Source organism: Marmota marmota, unplaced genomic scaffold (assembly GCF_001458135.2).
Source record: "Marmota marmota marmota unplaced genomic scaffold, marMar, whole genome shotgun sequence".
In the NCBI taxonomy this organism is placed as follows: domain Eukaryota; kingdom Metazoa; phylum Chordata; class Mammalia; order Rodentia; family Sciuridae; genus Marmota; species Marmota marmota.
The window spans coordinates 51,910,488-51,926,171 of record NW_026000108.1 but is presented as its reverse complement, the minus strand read 5'-3'; the positions used below and the strand labels follow the sequence as shown (position 1 = coordinate 51,926,171).

At 33.6% G+C, this 15,684-nt stretch overlaps 1 protein-coding gene across 1 annotated transcript in view; it reads left to right on the top strand.

Moving 5' to 3' along the window:
• Positions 1–15,684, top strand: part of Tmprss11a (transmembrane serine protease 11A) — a 53,395-nt gene that overhangs the window by 23,996 nt on the left and 13,715 nt on the right. The window contains exons 4-7 of the mRNA XM_048783962.1: positions 3,079–3,146; positions 6,044–6,204; positions 9,978–10,016; positions 11,927–12,098. Coding sequence (XP_048639919.1) covers positions 3,079–3,146; positions 6,044–6,204; positions 9,978–10,016; positions 11,927–12,098 — 440 coding nt within the window. The remainder of the gene's footprint in view (positions 1–3,078; positions 3,147–6,043; positions 6,205–9,977; positions 10,017–11,926; positions 12,099–15,684) is intronic.

Here is a 15,684-nt window from a genome sequence, read left to right as displayed (position 1 = left end):
GTGTTGATAGAATCAAGAGCTTTATATTCCATTTGCCAACCTTCATTGGCAAGTCTCTTTGAAACTCACAGTCTCAGCCCTGCAATACCCCTTATGTGAACGTACAGAAAGCTGGTCGGGAAGCATGTGATAGAGAAAGGCAGCAACATGTGTAAACATAGCTCTGTTTAGTACAGGAATGAGAGCTGAATGGCAGGGTGTATCTGTTTGTTTGAGTTGACAACCTCTCCCCAACTCTTTAATTAAACACCCAACTAACCTTCAATTGCCCTCTTAGAACTTAATCTCAGTGCAACTTCCAGCAATCCAAAATCAACAAGCAGAAAGAAGTATCAACCTACCTGAAAAGAGGTCTTTGTTCAATGTTAGGAGATAAATTACAGATCTCTCCAAATGCCCAAAAATGAGAGGTAGGAAAGATTTACAAATCACTAACTCTTCTAAGTTGCATAAATAGCAATAAATTTATAAGTAACTGGTGCACAGGTTTGAAAAAAAAATGTTCTCTAAAACTATTGGGAACTTGGAATGCTATAATGTGCACAGAAAGAATGTTTCTGATGATGTAAGCATTAACTTGTCAGGCAAACACAATTTCAGGGTCTCTTGAAAGCTCATTTATGAATAAACTCCATTCAGCAATAAGTTTTTTATGTTTGTGTTTTCTTGGATTATCCCTCTGTTGTAACTTCATTAACATAAGAACTCTTTCTACCAATTTTTGAACTTCTTTTCTCAAAGTGTTGTCTTCAGACTGCCTGTATCACCTCAAGATCCCTGAGCCTCATCCCAGATTGAATTAATGAGTCTTTTTAGAGACAGAGTCCTAGAATTTGAATTATAAAGAAGAAAATTTTTTATTATTGTGATCACATAGGTTATTTCTACTTAGATTCTTTCTACATTATTCTTTCAGTTACTATCTTCCCAGAGAACCTAACTGTTAAAAGATGGAATTAATACTGTGTCTAGCTGTTTTTTTCCACAGGCATGTTCCAGATGGATGCTATCATACACGGAGTTGAAAATTATCCACAAGTTACAAATGGCCAAGAATCAATTGCACATGGAACTTACTCAGGGGATAATTGCCAACCAAACTTCTTTAAATATCCAAGTGCCATTTACTTTTATTCCTTTTAAAATTTATTGCTTTTCTCCCTGTTTCTTTTGGTTTGTCTTTTCTTTTCTTTTTTTTTTTTCCAGACTTTCCTCCCATTACCAAGGAATAGTATTGACTGTGGGTAAAAAGAAATGAATATGCCATTGTCACTCTTGCAAAAACACATCTTGTAAAATAGTTTCATTTCTAGAATATAAGCTGCAAACCACCAAATTTATTCTTTTCTTATGTATGTACAGATAAGGGCATATTTTAAATACTAACAATTTATTCTTTAAATACTGCCTTTGAACTTATGTTTAAAGCTATTATCAAGTATATGTTTTACAAGTATTATACCATGTTATCTTGATCAATCAACTAGTTGAAAGCTTATTGCTATGTGTTCTAGGAAATAAATTGAAGTAAAATTAGTATTATATTTAACAAAGAGGCAAGACCTGAGTTTAATCCTTGTTTGTCATTATTTAAGTTCTTGTTTTTCATTATCTGTGTAAAGCCAGGAAAAGTCACATAATGTCTCTAATTCAGTTTCCTCTTTTAGTAAAACAGTGAACAATAATTCTTTTTACCATAAATAACTTTAAGGATTAAGGAAATAATTAATATTTTGGTTCCAAGTGAAGCATCTATGAATTCCTGATGGTCCTAACTTATTCCTTGATCCCTAAAACAGACTTCCATTCATTGTTTTTGTTTATTTTATTTATTTATTTATTTATTTTTAGTTAGTGGGTTTTCCTGCCCCTTCCTTCCGGATTTAGGATCCCCTGCCCCATCCATACATTCGGCTCATCTGTTGTCTACCATGACCTCTGGTACTTGCATTAAGATGACATTTTTGCCACCAAGTGGTTACTAGGGGATATTGTCAGGCAAACTCTAGGTGTGACAGACCACAACAGCATGATGCTGTGTGGCAGGCAGTTAAAACTGTTGCATATGTTCCAAAGTCATTTGCTTGTATTCTTCTTTTTCTTTGGTGACATAAACTAAATAGTGTAATTCTTTTATTTATCTATTTATTTTTTGGATACTGAGATTGAACTCAGGGGCACTCAACCACTGAGCCATATCCCCTGCCTTATTTTGTATTTTATTTAGAGACAAGGTATCACTGAGTTTCTTACTGCCTCACTTTGAACTCGAGATCCTCCTGCCTCAGCCTCCCAAACCGCTGGAATTATAGGCGTGCACCACCAAGCTGGCTAAGAGTACAATGTGATCTGTTATTGTAACACTATCTTACTTTCTCTTCCTTTGTTATTTACCCTAAAGTTGATAATCAACCATTTAGAAATCTTTGTCTCCTAAATCCCTAGTGCCTCCACCTTGTCTCTTACAACCAAAGACCTGCAGAGAAGTTAAGACCTACAATGTCAGAATTGGGGGTAGGGAACCACCAGCAACTACCTATCAAAACAATCCTGAAATTTTATGTGTTTCATCTTCCTAGCCTTGCGAGTGACATACCACTATCTTTGTCTTACAGGTTAGGAAATACGCTCACATTGGTTCAGTCACTTTTCCAAGGCTGCCCGGTTCATGAGCAAGAGAATAGGTTCAAACCCAGGATGGAGATAAAGTCCTCTCTACCACTTCTCAAAGCCTTGTTCTATGTTCCATCTCTATGGTGCCTTTCTACTAAGAAAAAATGTATAGTGATATCTTCTATTACAAATATCACTCCAAACATTAGAAATTTATGGGAAGACTTTTAAAAATATGATTGTCTAGGTTTCTGTAAGACCAATTGAAACCAAAATTCTGGAAGATGAACCCCCAAATCATGTTTTTAATTGAGCAAATAATTCTGTTGTAAAGTTTGAGGATTGCTGATTTAAATGATGATGTTACTCCTGTGAAATTGTATTTCTATTGTTTTAACATTTATTCAAGAGTATAGTATTATTACAAGATATCTTATTAACAATAGTTTTTCTCTGTAATCACAGGTGGATGAAATATTTATTAATTCAGCCTTGAACAAGCACTATATCAAGAACCAAATAATCAGACTAACGTATGTATGTTTGGGCAAAGGGATAGTCACAAGCCTGGAGGGACAAAGGGCAAATGACACAGGAGCCTCATATATGTGACCGTTTGTACTAGGTTATTGGCTAGGATTCTTCATAAACATTACCTCCAATAATCTCAAGATATAGGACTGACCACCATTTTGTAAACTAAAAAAAAAAACAAAACTAAGATTTGGGGATCAGGGTAAATGATGTGTTCAAAGTTCCCCAATGGACAGTTCTGCCCCAAGTGACAGAACCAGGACACAGACCCTACTGATGATTTATGAGCTGGAATCTGTCAAAACCCAAAGCCTCAAGAAAATCCAGCAGCATGTCATTGCATGCACCGAGTTATATGCTTTTGACAGATAAGTCATTTCAAAAACATTAAAAAGACAAAATTGACTACAAAAGGTAATCATGAGTTTTACCTATAATAAAACACTAGTTACAGGAGGCATGTCCAAACAAAAAGATCTTCCTGCAGAAATAAATGTTCTTTTGTTATGGTGGAGAGAAAAGACTCTTATCAGTTGTAGATATTGTCCAAAGGTTTCAATTGTGTTATTTCGAAAATCATGCAACAGAACATATATGTCATATGCACAAACCCATGAACATGCATAGCTCATGTTCTTTTTTGGGGTGGGAGGTACTTGGGATTGAACTCAGGGGCACTCGACCACTATGTCACATCCCCAGCCCTATTTTGTATTTTATTTAGAGACAGGGTCTCACTGAGTTGCTTAGCATCTCGCTTTTGCTGAGGCTGGCTTTGAACTCACGGTCCTCGTGTCTCAGCCTCCTGAGCCACTGGGATTACAGGCCTGTGCCACAGTGCCTGAGTCATGCCTCATGTTCTTAGGGAAAAAGAATCTATTCAGACATGAATTTATTTGAAGGAAATAATAATCACTTTTATTACCAATAGACTAATAATGCCTTATTGATAGACTTATTCCAAGTTTTTACATTTTTACTGATATCTAGGGACTTCCATAAGGATTATATAATACAAATTAGACAATTTAAAAGATAAAAGCATTCCTAGATTTCTAACTTTGTTTGCCATAGCATTCTAGCATTATCATCACTGCATGAATTCCTTTGGATTTGTAGCCACTACCATTATGCAATATTTTGTGGGGAATCCAGAGAAATTCTATATGGTAAACAGTATTAATTCCTCTGATTTAATATGAAAAATCACTTGGTTACCTGTTTTCCAATTTGACATAAAATTCTGATGATTTATATGTCTATATTCCAGAGCCTAAATGGACCACAACACATAAAATGTTTCAGAATTAATATAATTTACTCTTTTCAGTCAAAAATTCAGGATGATAGGCTTCCAATGTTTTTTAGAGCTTTGATCTTTTGTAGCATAAAAATAAGAGACATGGCAGATTAATACATATTAATTTTAGTTTTTAAAAAGACCTTGAATTAATTTGGTTTTCCTATTTGAAGAGAGTGTAATACTTCAGTTCCACTGGACTGCAGATTAGTACAATCACTTTGGAAAGAAATATGGAGATTCCTTAAAAAACTAAGACTAGAATCACCATATGACTCAGATATCCTCCTCATTGGTATTTATCCAAATGAGCTAAACCAGCATACTATAGTGATACATGCATACAATTGTTTATAGAAGCACAATTACTATAGCCAAATTATGGAACCAGCCATCAACAGACAAATGGATAAAGAAAATCTGGTACATATACACAATGATGTTTCATTCAGCTATAAAGAAGAATGAAAATGTGTCATTTGCTGGAGAACATCATGCTGACTGAAACAAATCAGACTCAGAAGTGTCATATGCATTCTCTCATACGTAGAAGTTAGAGAGATAGAAAGAAAGGAATAAAAAAATGGTAGGAGATGGGTCTAATGAAAGTAAGAAGAAGACTAATACAGTAGATGAACAGGATCAAGAGAGAGGGAGAAAGGGAGGGCATAGGGAAATACTGGGGAATGAAATATACCAAATTATACTATGTTCATGTTAGATTATACCACAATAAATATTGCTTTTGCATAAATTATACTGCATTAATTAAAATAATAATAACAGTGAAAGAGAGATCAGTAAAGTAGAAAAAGTAGATCCAGGGAGGCAGGAAGGGAAAGAAAGGGAAGGAACCAAGGAATGTGATTGATCAAATTATGTGCACATTCCAATATTGAATAATGAATCCCACTATTATGTATAATCATAATGCACCATAAAAACAAATTTTAAAAACACTAAAAAAAAAGTTCAGTTCCATAGGTGAAGAGTCTTGAACCACTTTGTATGAAAAATTCAAAAAACTGAGCATGCTTAATCTAGAGCATACTCAGGGACCACACTTTATTATCTTCAAATATTTATGTGGAAGAGGAAATTGATTCATTGTGTATGTTCCAGTTTCCCTTAAGCCTTAGGGAAAACATAAAGGGAGATATATTGCAACTTAAAATAAAGAACTCTTAGAATCGGAGTTGACCAGAGAGAAAACAGTCTCTTTGGGAAGTAAATTTTCCATTATTTTATGACTGCGCTGGGTTGGAGGACCACTTGTCATGGATGGTGTAGAAGTGGTTCATTTACCAAATGTATCATTGATTGACCTAAGAGAACAGGAAGGTTTCTTCCAACTTTCAGAATTTCTTACTTTGATGATGACTTTTTAATCTGAATCTCACCCAACTGCTGTAATAAAATAATAAAAGGCAAGAGGAAACATGTGAAATGGCATTAGGTAAGACAGTGACACATAGAAGAGTATGAATGTGAATTAACACTCATCAATTGAGTTATAATTCAGGAGAAAAAGATAAAGAGTGTAGGACAAAACCAGATGCATTCTTTGAATATGTACTTTTCTCTTGCATGTTATAGTCCAGAAGTAGATGGTGTAAAAGCAGACATTGTCATGGTGTTCCAGTTCCCTTCTACTGGGCAAAGAACTGTAAGAGAGAAGAAAATCCATAGCATCTTAAATCAGAAGATAAGAAATGAAAGAGCCTTGCCAATAGATGTTTCCTCAGTTCAAGTTAATGGTAAGTAGGTACTTTACCCATGATATGAAGTCTCTATTAGGTCTGTTTTTTATATAATCAGAAACTTATTTGTCATTATTACCATTTCAAATAATAGCTCAAATTCATATGGAAAATTTTCTCAACTTAAGTGACCTTTCAAGGTTTTATTATCTTCTGATGAAAGCATATCTGAAGTTAGTCATCAGTGGTTTTCCTGGAAGAAATAAATTGACATTCATCCCCAAATAACCTTTACCACCAACAGAGGGTTAGTGGTAAAGTCATTGCCTCCATGACTAATCAAGTGAAAATACCAAGAGTTAAGCGATAATTATATTTCTGGATGGGACCTTCCAAAAACAAAACTCATTTGTTGCCTTTATGGATAGTTTCTGTATATGGTGATGTTATTAATTTTTTGTTAAGTTTCTTCATATGAGCATTCTGGAAAATGGTAAACCAACTTTGAAACCCCGAAAGCCATCTGATAAATAATGCTTTAAAAAATCAGCAAATTATAAAAAAATTCTCTAAAGCCATTTATACATAGTCCACTTTTCCCTTTTTGGTTCACCCTTAGTTCATTACACCACCATCACTTCCATAAATTAAAGAAAAGAAACTTTTATCAAGACCCATCTCTACACCCTCTCTAAGTCCATGCAGTATCTAATTTCTATATTCCAATGAGGTAGGGAAACTCAACTTCATAGATGTAAAAATTAGGCAAAAACAGTTAAGTAATCTAATAATTAAAGTGAGCTAAGATTCAAATCTAGACCTCTACCTTTTTGATAAACTTCATTTAAAAGGGGTTCTGTGTTCAAACACATTTTAGAAATTCTGTCCATGATATTTGTCTCTTGGAAAATTATCCCCTACATTAGCATATTAGAGATTCTGAGGAGTGTAGCTAGACAGAAACTTGTTTACCTTTGTATACCAAGCTGCTTCCATAGCACCTATTTCTGGGAGACAAGTACATATTTCCCCTACAAATTCCAATGTATACCAGACTTAAGAGTCACAAAAGAGAGTCAGAACAAGTGATTTATATTGGATGTGAAACAGGATACCCTGCCCTGTAGGATCTAGCTGACTCTTCAAGAGGAAATCTCACCAGGAAGTGAAAATCTGAGGTAATAGAATGGGCAGAAGTTTGCTGATGTGACAGTCAGCTATTCAGGGAATAAAGCTGTGAACCTCTCCCAGAGAGGAAGGAGGAACCTGTCAAATACTGAATCCACCTTCTTTGTTAGGTAAGGAGGCACACAAATTGAGATTGTGAAATGGTGGCCATTCTGATAAGTTACATGTTGTTATATGTAATTTCCAGTAAAAAATTAATTTGCCAGGAACTTTAAAAGACTGAGCTATCTAAAACCAGAATGAAGCATTAAACAGTCATTATATAACTGACTTTTTGTACCTTATGGACTCAGCTTGTATGTTTCACCTTATTTTAATGATTGCACTAGATTAAAAGATAGGATGTACTGATGGAAAAACTGATTTGACAGCTACCTAACTAATTCTAACTCCACTGAGTCACTGCAGACACAAGTAATTGGCCTATACTATTGTGCCTATTTTCTCTTCTGTAAAGTTGCAATGATAATGTTTGTTCTTCCTGAAATCACAGAAATATAAGAATGCATAAGAAAATAGAAAATACAACATAGAACATTGAAGCTATTACTACTTAGGAACCTATTAAATTTGGCATATAATTTGGAAACCTGAAAGCATTAGTATGAGTGATTGGTAGTAGAAAGAGCTGGAACCTTTAAAGTTTCAGAATTTCCATTTACTCTCACCTAGGAAAGGTTCATATAGGGGAAAGCTCAGTAGCACCACTAAGGCAATTCCTATTGGCAAAAACAGTGCTTTCCAGAAATACTTCATCTTAGAACTTCCAAAAACAATAAAAATCTGAAAACATTCTAAGTCAATTCTTGAAATAACCCTGTAGCTCAACATTCAATCCATAATTTATCTAGAATCTGTCTTTTTGTTTTGACAAATAACCATGTGTGGGGAACTTCATTAGATAAATGTGTCAAAAATACACAATGGAATATTACTCAGCATTAAAAGAGAATAAAATCAGGCATTTGCAGGTAAATGGATAGACCTTGAGAATATAATGCTAAGTGAAGTAAGCCAATCCCAAAAACCAAAGGCCAAAAGTTTTCTTTGATATGAGGATGCTGACTCATAATGGCAATGGGGGAGAGCATGGAAGGAATGGAGGAACTTTAGATGGGGCAAAAGGGAGGCAGTAAAAGGGAGGGGGCATGAGAGTAGGAAGCATGGTGGAATGAATTAGACATCATTACCCTAAGTACTTATGTGAAGACACAAATGGTGGGAAAATACTTTGTGTACAACCAGAGACTTGAAAAATTGTGCTCTATATGTGTAAAATGAAATGAATTGCATTCTGCCATCATATATAACAAATTAAAATTAAATAATTTAATTTTAAAAAGATAAGGGAAAAAAAGAATAAATTACAAAAAATAACATTGTGTGTATTCTGGGTATCAAACTATAGCATGTAAAAAGAACTATATATATANATTGTGCTGCTATGAACATCGATGTCAACAAAAATTCTTATTTTGCACAAAGGGAAATATGGTACTGAGAATTTAAGTTTGAGAAACATGGCACTAGTAGAAAAAATAAGTTTATTATTATCTATTCAGTGAACCATTTAACCTGAATATCATTACAATTTTCATGTAAACTTCCTTATATCAATTTATTTTCTCTCAGTTTTACTGAAGTATAATTGACAACTAAAAATTATATATATATATATATATATATATATATACATATATATATATACTCTGTACATAATATATGTTACATAAGTGTTACACATATGTAACACATATGTGTGTTTTTAAATAATAGTATGTGTTTAAATATATGTTCAAATACTTAAATATATGTTTAAATATTCTTCCTTTATTAGATTCCTAATGATGTTGGAAATTGACAATAATTGACATTTACCAATATTTAGCAGATGTTAGATAAGAATACACTTTTTTAAAAAATAAAGCATTTTGATCATTTAAGAATTGTTTTAGAAGTATTTTTTTTAAAGAAAGAGTGAGAGAAAGAGAAAGAGAGAAAGAGAGAGAGAATTTTTTAATATTTATTTTTTAGTTCTCGGCGGACACAACATCTTTGTTTGTATGTGGTGCTGAGGATCGAACCCAGGCTGCATGCATGCCAGGCGAGCGCACTACCGCTTGAGCCACATCCCCAGCCCTAGAAGTATTTTAAATACAATTTTTTTGTGGGAATTTTCCAAGTTTTTTTCAACCTAAACGCTTAACCCAAAAGAAAGGCTTATGTGACATTTTAAGTAAAAGGGACAAAAGTCAACCTGGTCTGCTTGAGGCAAGCTTTGTGCCCTGGGACCCATCTACTTACTTGCTTGTTCATGTCTCCTGAAGTGGAATACAAAAGAACTTTACCCTGCACCACTGGAAAGCCACAGTTCTGTATTAATAGAAAGTATTTGTGAATTTTAATCATCCACCATTTTTGTCTTTCACACTCCTTGATATATTATGTACTTAGTTAGAGGTTGCCTGTAAATCTCAACAAAAATGCACACATATATTGCTAAATCAGATAGCTAATCTCCTGAATCTCCTGCTCACCTATCTAGAATCCATATATGGCCAATGTCCTCTAATAATTCCTGGTCATTGAGAACAACCAAGAGAATAGCAAATTATCATTCTTTGTCCCATTTTGTTTTTCAGCAATGAGCTCATCAACAGGGAAGCTAACTGTCCAAGCATGTAAGTCTAGTTAGCTTATATAAACAAGTTGAATTTTCACATCATCAAAGCTATCTTCAAATATTAGCTCATAATTTCCCATTTATGTTTCATACTTTCTTTGGGAAAGAAAAACAACTTTGAAATAGATGTTAATACTGATTTTCAAATTCAATGACTGAAATTTTAAAGTCATGTTCAAGAAAAAACACTTTACATGTTAAAAATTCTAAAGAAAGTTTATATTTCTTGTTTGGAATAAGTTGGCTTGCTTTTCTAATTTTTTAAAGTGCTACGAAATATTCTTTCTTTCTGCTGAGAAATAAAATGATGAGATAGAGATACATAGGGAAAAGATAAACTCCATTATCTGAGACTGACCATACAAAATATACTTAATATCCTTACCTTCATAGATGACAGTGGCTTCACTAACTCACTTTAATTCACTGTGACTTGCATCTTGTAAATTTTTACAAAAATGAGGAAGAATTTGAGAAGTCATGTTTATGCTTTTGCCTCTGTGTCTTGAGAACACCCAAAATATGTTTATTCACTTATTCATTCATTCAATAAATATCTTTCAATATCTACCAAGTGCCAGAAAGTGTGCCTGGATGGTAGGTACCATTACAAATAAGACATGATCTTATTCAAACTTATAATTCCAAGATAAGGGAAGATAGAAATAAATTAAGAAATACTAAAATAGTGTGATAAATGTTTTCACAGAGAAAGAGCACAGTGCTATGAGAGTTAACCAGAGATTTACCTAACCTGGTCTTGTGGAGTTAGAAAGTGATCAAGTGACTGGGAGTAAGTGTTCTGGGCCAGGGGAGCAGAATATAAAATGTCTTTAAGTTAGTTAAAACATAGTCATTTTTTTATGAAAAATGTGAACATGGCTGAAATGCAGAATAAAATGGAGGGACTGAGGTGTGGTCAATATTAATTGAGGACCAGATCATATTGAACTATTTTTACTTTTTCTGGAGGACAATGAAGTGTGAAGTCTTCACACATTTCAGAAGGATCACTTGGCTTCCAGTATGAAGAACAGATTGGACAGGCAAACCTAGAAATAGTGGGATGAAGAAAAAAGCAGTTGTAGTTCTTCAGATGAGGAAAAATGACAGTCTAAACTAGAGAAATGACAGAGGGATGGAGATTTCTAAAACAGCTGGACATGTTTGAAGCGTATTTATTATCAGATAAATAAATTTTATTTTTTGATACTTAGTTGAAAAAAGAATTAATTGAACCTACCGTATTTTCTTTATTAACATTGTGCTTAATAGTTCAGATTCCTAGCAGGACCCCTAAGTATGAGTAGCAGAAGCAGCAAAGTAATTTCTGGTGCACATGACAGAACACATCTTTATTTATGTCAATAGTGAATGTGATGTTTATATGGAAACTTCCATCTTGAAGAGTGAAGAACTGGTGATGATACATTAATTCAAGCTCACCTTAGAAAGTAGTCACTCAGAGAAGTAGATGGGAGGGGAGTTTCAAAAAAGTAATAATATTAATAACAGGCAATTAGTTATCTGACCAGAGGGAGTTCTTCTGATGAGGAAGTCATGTCAAGTAACACTGCTGAATCACCCAAAACTAGGAAACAATATTAATGGGAGCTCCCAGAATAATTGGATAATTAACGTGTAAATTCACAGGCCCGATTTACCACTTTGTGGTGCGTAAGCTATATGCAGCTTAACAAAGCTTCAGTAGGCAACATATATCCACATCTACAAAGGGAGGGAGTAAGAAAAATATCAATATATCAAGAAATAAAGAGAATGGATGGTGATTTAGTGCATGCTTATACAATGATACATGCAATTATTGTATTGCAGTACTCTCTTAGGTTCTTTGTATAAACCATTAACTACACATTTCTTATAAGTTAATAATCTCATCTTTTTAAGGTTGCGGTAAACGAGCTGTTCCATTAATAGTCAATAGAATAATGTCTGGAGAACTTGCAGACAAGGGTGCCTGGCCTTGGCAAGCTTCCCTTCAGCGCAGTAACATCCATCAATGTGGAGCCACCTTGATTAGTGACAGGTGGCTTGTCACTGCAGCACACTGCTTTAAAAAGTAAGTTGACCTTCCACTAGACACCACTATTGTTAAAAATCCTTGAGTTTTTATCATATTCTGGGTAATAATTAGTGTCCCAAATATTACTGAAGTAAAATAAGAGAACTTTTCAGATCCTTTTCTAAAATAATGTTATACCTGCATATGTAAATTTAGAAAGGTTGGTGGGAATTAAGGAACTTATAATAATTATCCTAGTGTTCATTAATCAAGTCCTCAGAGTTTTAAATAAAGAAACTGTAAGAGAACAGAAGTGATCCTAACACAAAATATTTACTAACAACATATAAAATTAGTCCTATGTCAAACAATGCTCTCCATTTAATAATAGTACCTCTCTCTGCTAAACACTTGAGTCAATCTTATGCTGATAATAAATAATCAAATTAATTGCAAAATGAAACTGAAATCTTCCATGGATACAGGAAGTTGGTGACTGCAATGAGGGAGAATGGCACAAATCAAGTTATGTAGCATTATAATATGGAAATTGGGTAAAATTAGAGAAGTTCACAACCCAAATGAGTAATTAGAAGGAGGATAAGGATAGATACTAGATAAGAGATTCTCCTGAACATTAAAGAATTAGAAGAGCTTCTTGAGCTACCCAATAAAACCTTGCATAATAGAGTACCTCTTGACAATACTGCTACAAAAGATAAGCCCAAGGCAAAATTAGTGTACTATCATGTAAGTTGTTTCAAATGAACAGTTAATAATTAATCAATTCTTTATTCATTGAGAGCATTATTGTACAACAAATTTTATTAAGTATAATATAAAATGACTTTTTAAAAAATAAGTTTATTTTTCAAGATAATAACCAGTTGGATTTTTTAATAACTATTGTATTTAAAATTTGGGGATTTCTTTCTAAGGAGATTAAATTTATGGCTGTTTTCCAGTATGAATTATGGCCATTACAAAGCTTTCTGAGTATCTCAGTAAAATGGGTAGCAGCAGATTTTGTGGGCAGAACATTCCAAGCCAGCTGAAGAGCTGGGTCAAATGCTTGTGGCCTTGGATTATTTATTGAACTTCACTGTATTAGGAAACAGATGAAAAACAAAAAGAGGAAATAGATTAACAAGATCATCTCACATTCCTTTAACCTATAAACCTTTTTAACCTGACTTTTGTTATCATAACACAATCCATCTTAGAGTATAAATCCATACAGAGATTCTTAATAGAATACATACATATCTTTATAACATTGAACACTAAATCTGAGCTCTAATAGATTTCAACACTAATATTTGCTGTTTCATCTGGAACAGCAGGAACCAAACTTATTTCTTCATCCATTGAACAGTTGTTCTTAGATTCTCTTTTTCAGGCCAAACATGAAAATGAATGAGAATTTCCAAATCATAAATGAAAACAAATATTATTGTTCTGTTTTCACAGAACCAACTTCAAGATGCCCTATCATATTGGTTCTTCTTCAAAAGTTTAGCTTTTGTCAGTGTCTCCCTTAAAATATACTTCCAAGGACTACACACCAAGATTGATAATATGACTAATTTTGTATATGAAAAAGTAAAATAGGAAACTATGGGACAGAAAAATAATATAAATGTAATGCAAGGGTAATGGGTAACTTACTCAATACAATAACTCTATTCATAGGGTAATGATTCAGAATATCTTAAAATACAGAGGATAGTGAATGACCTACCTAAGAAATCCAGCCTCCCCATGTCCTAGATAGTATATTTTCTAGAACTGACAGATGATATGGAAGTTGTGTTCACCAAATTAGCTGATAATATAAGGCTGGAAGAGAAATGGATGTTTGGGTAAGAGAAATTTTAAACTCTTAGTTATATTAATGAGCGAGAACTAAATGATTAATATTAGCAAGTATACATGCAAGGCTCTAACTTGGGTCAGAAAAAAAGAGTATCATTACAAAAAGCAGAAATATGCTTTAAAGTAAAAATTATTAAGAAATTTTTATCAGAAAATAGCTTAATTGGAGTCAGTTGTCTACAATACTTTATTGTGATTTAGATTTCACTTTTAAAAAAATTGGAGCTCAGAATAAACTAGATGTTAGACTCTTTGTTTCTCAGAGCTGACTTGGGATAGTAAATTCTCTCCTGGATGACACACTTAAAGAGCACTTCACAAAACAAAATGCTTTCAGAGTAGAGATTCTTGGAAGGTAAAGCAAAGGGATGGTTTATTCATAGTCTCACTATTCAAAATATGGTCCACAATCCAGCAGCCCTTACACTGCTATGGAATTTGTTAGAAAGGAAAGAATTGAAGATCTATTCCAGAACTACAGAATCAGGAACTGCACTTTAACAATATTTTCTAATTATTTGTATGCACATCAAAAGTTGAGAAATATTGCCCTAGAAGATGGAAATTTTTCCTGAGAAAGCTTTGGTACAGATGATAATTGTTTTAATAGATCTGAAGTACTCTCATGTAGAAGAGATTTAAGGAATCAAGAAAGAACTTGCAAAGAGCTGCTCACAGATGAAAGGAATTCCAAGATAAAGAAAGTGATTCTAAGGCAAAGAACATGCCTCCATCTGCAGAAGAGCTCAGGCACAGACAATCACTACTTGAGGGTGTTTTTGTAGCAATGACTAGCAACAAGTATTAAGCTCCATTATGCTATGAACATTTTGTTAGGTGCTTAAGAATTCTTTTATATAATTCTTATATTCATTCTGTTAATAAGCCCTAATTGGTTAAGCCCTTTCTCAATGGGGGGGATAAGAAAATTTAAGAAACTTGTCCATAGTCACAATGTTAGGAGAGGGCAGAATGGAAAACAAGCATATATATTCCTGATGCCAAGACTCATCTTTCAAACACTGGATCAGAGGGAGAACTAAACAATTTTTATGACCTCTCCCACCCTGAGATTGTTTGATATTATTTCAGTCTGATATAGAGTTAATACTTAAGAAAATTCATCACATATTTGTTATTTTAAAAATAATAATGAAATTTTCAGATTGTTTTTTAGGAATGGCTCCCAGGCCAGGTGTTACCATCTTGGATTTTTGCAGTTTACTTTGGAATCTAAATTCCTACACATTTATGTTTATCATCATTAATTAGCATTGATTTTCATCTGGTGGATTTGAGCTCAGGTTAGAAGGTTAAAAGTTTAGAAAGCATAATAATGTTTTAGTGTATCTCATTTTGAGTTTTTTTCAGATTTATTATCATCTACAAATGTTATAAAATACAAGGTCTATTAAATAGATCCAACAATCTAGTTTCCAGAAAGAACCTATGTGATTTTTTTGAAAATGTAAATGAGACTACATAATTCCCTTCCTTGAAAACATCAAGTGGATTCCTACTTGAATAAAATTTAAGCACTCTGTCATGTCCTATAAGATACTCCATTGCCTGTCTACCTTTCTAATCTCATCGTCCACCATCCTTAACTTCATGTTCTAAATCAAAGCCCATCTGGTCCAAGATCTTCGGATGTTTGCCTGGAAACCTGACTCCTTTATCCTCTCATTGCTTACTCCTCATCTGCCATGTCTCAACCTAAAAGTGTTGTTCTCCCAAAAAAGTCTTCCCTAAATATATATATATATAT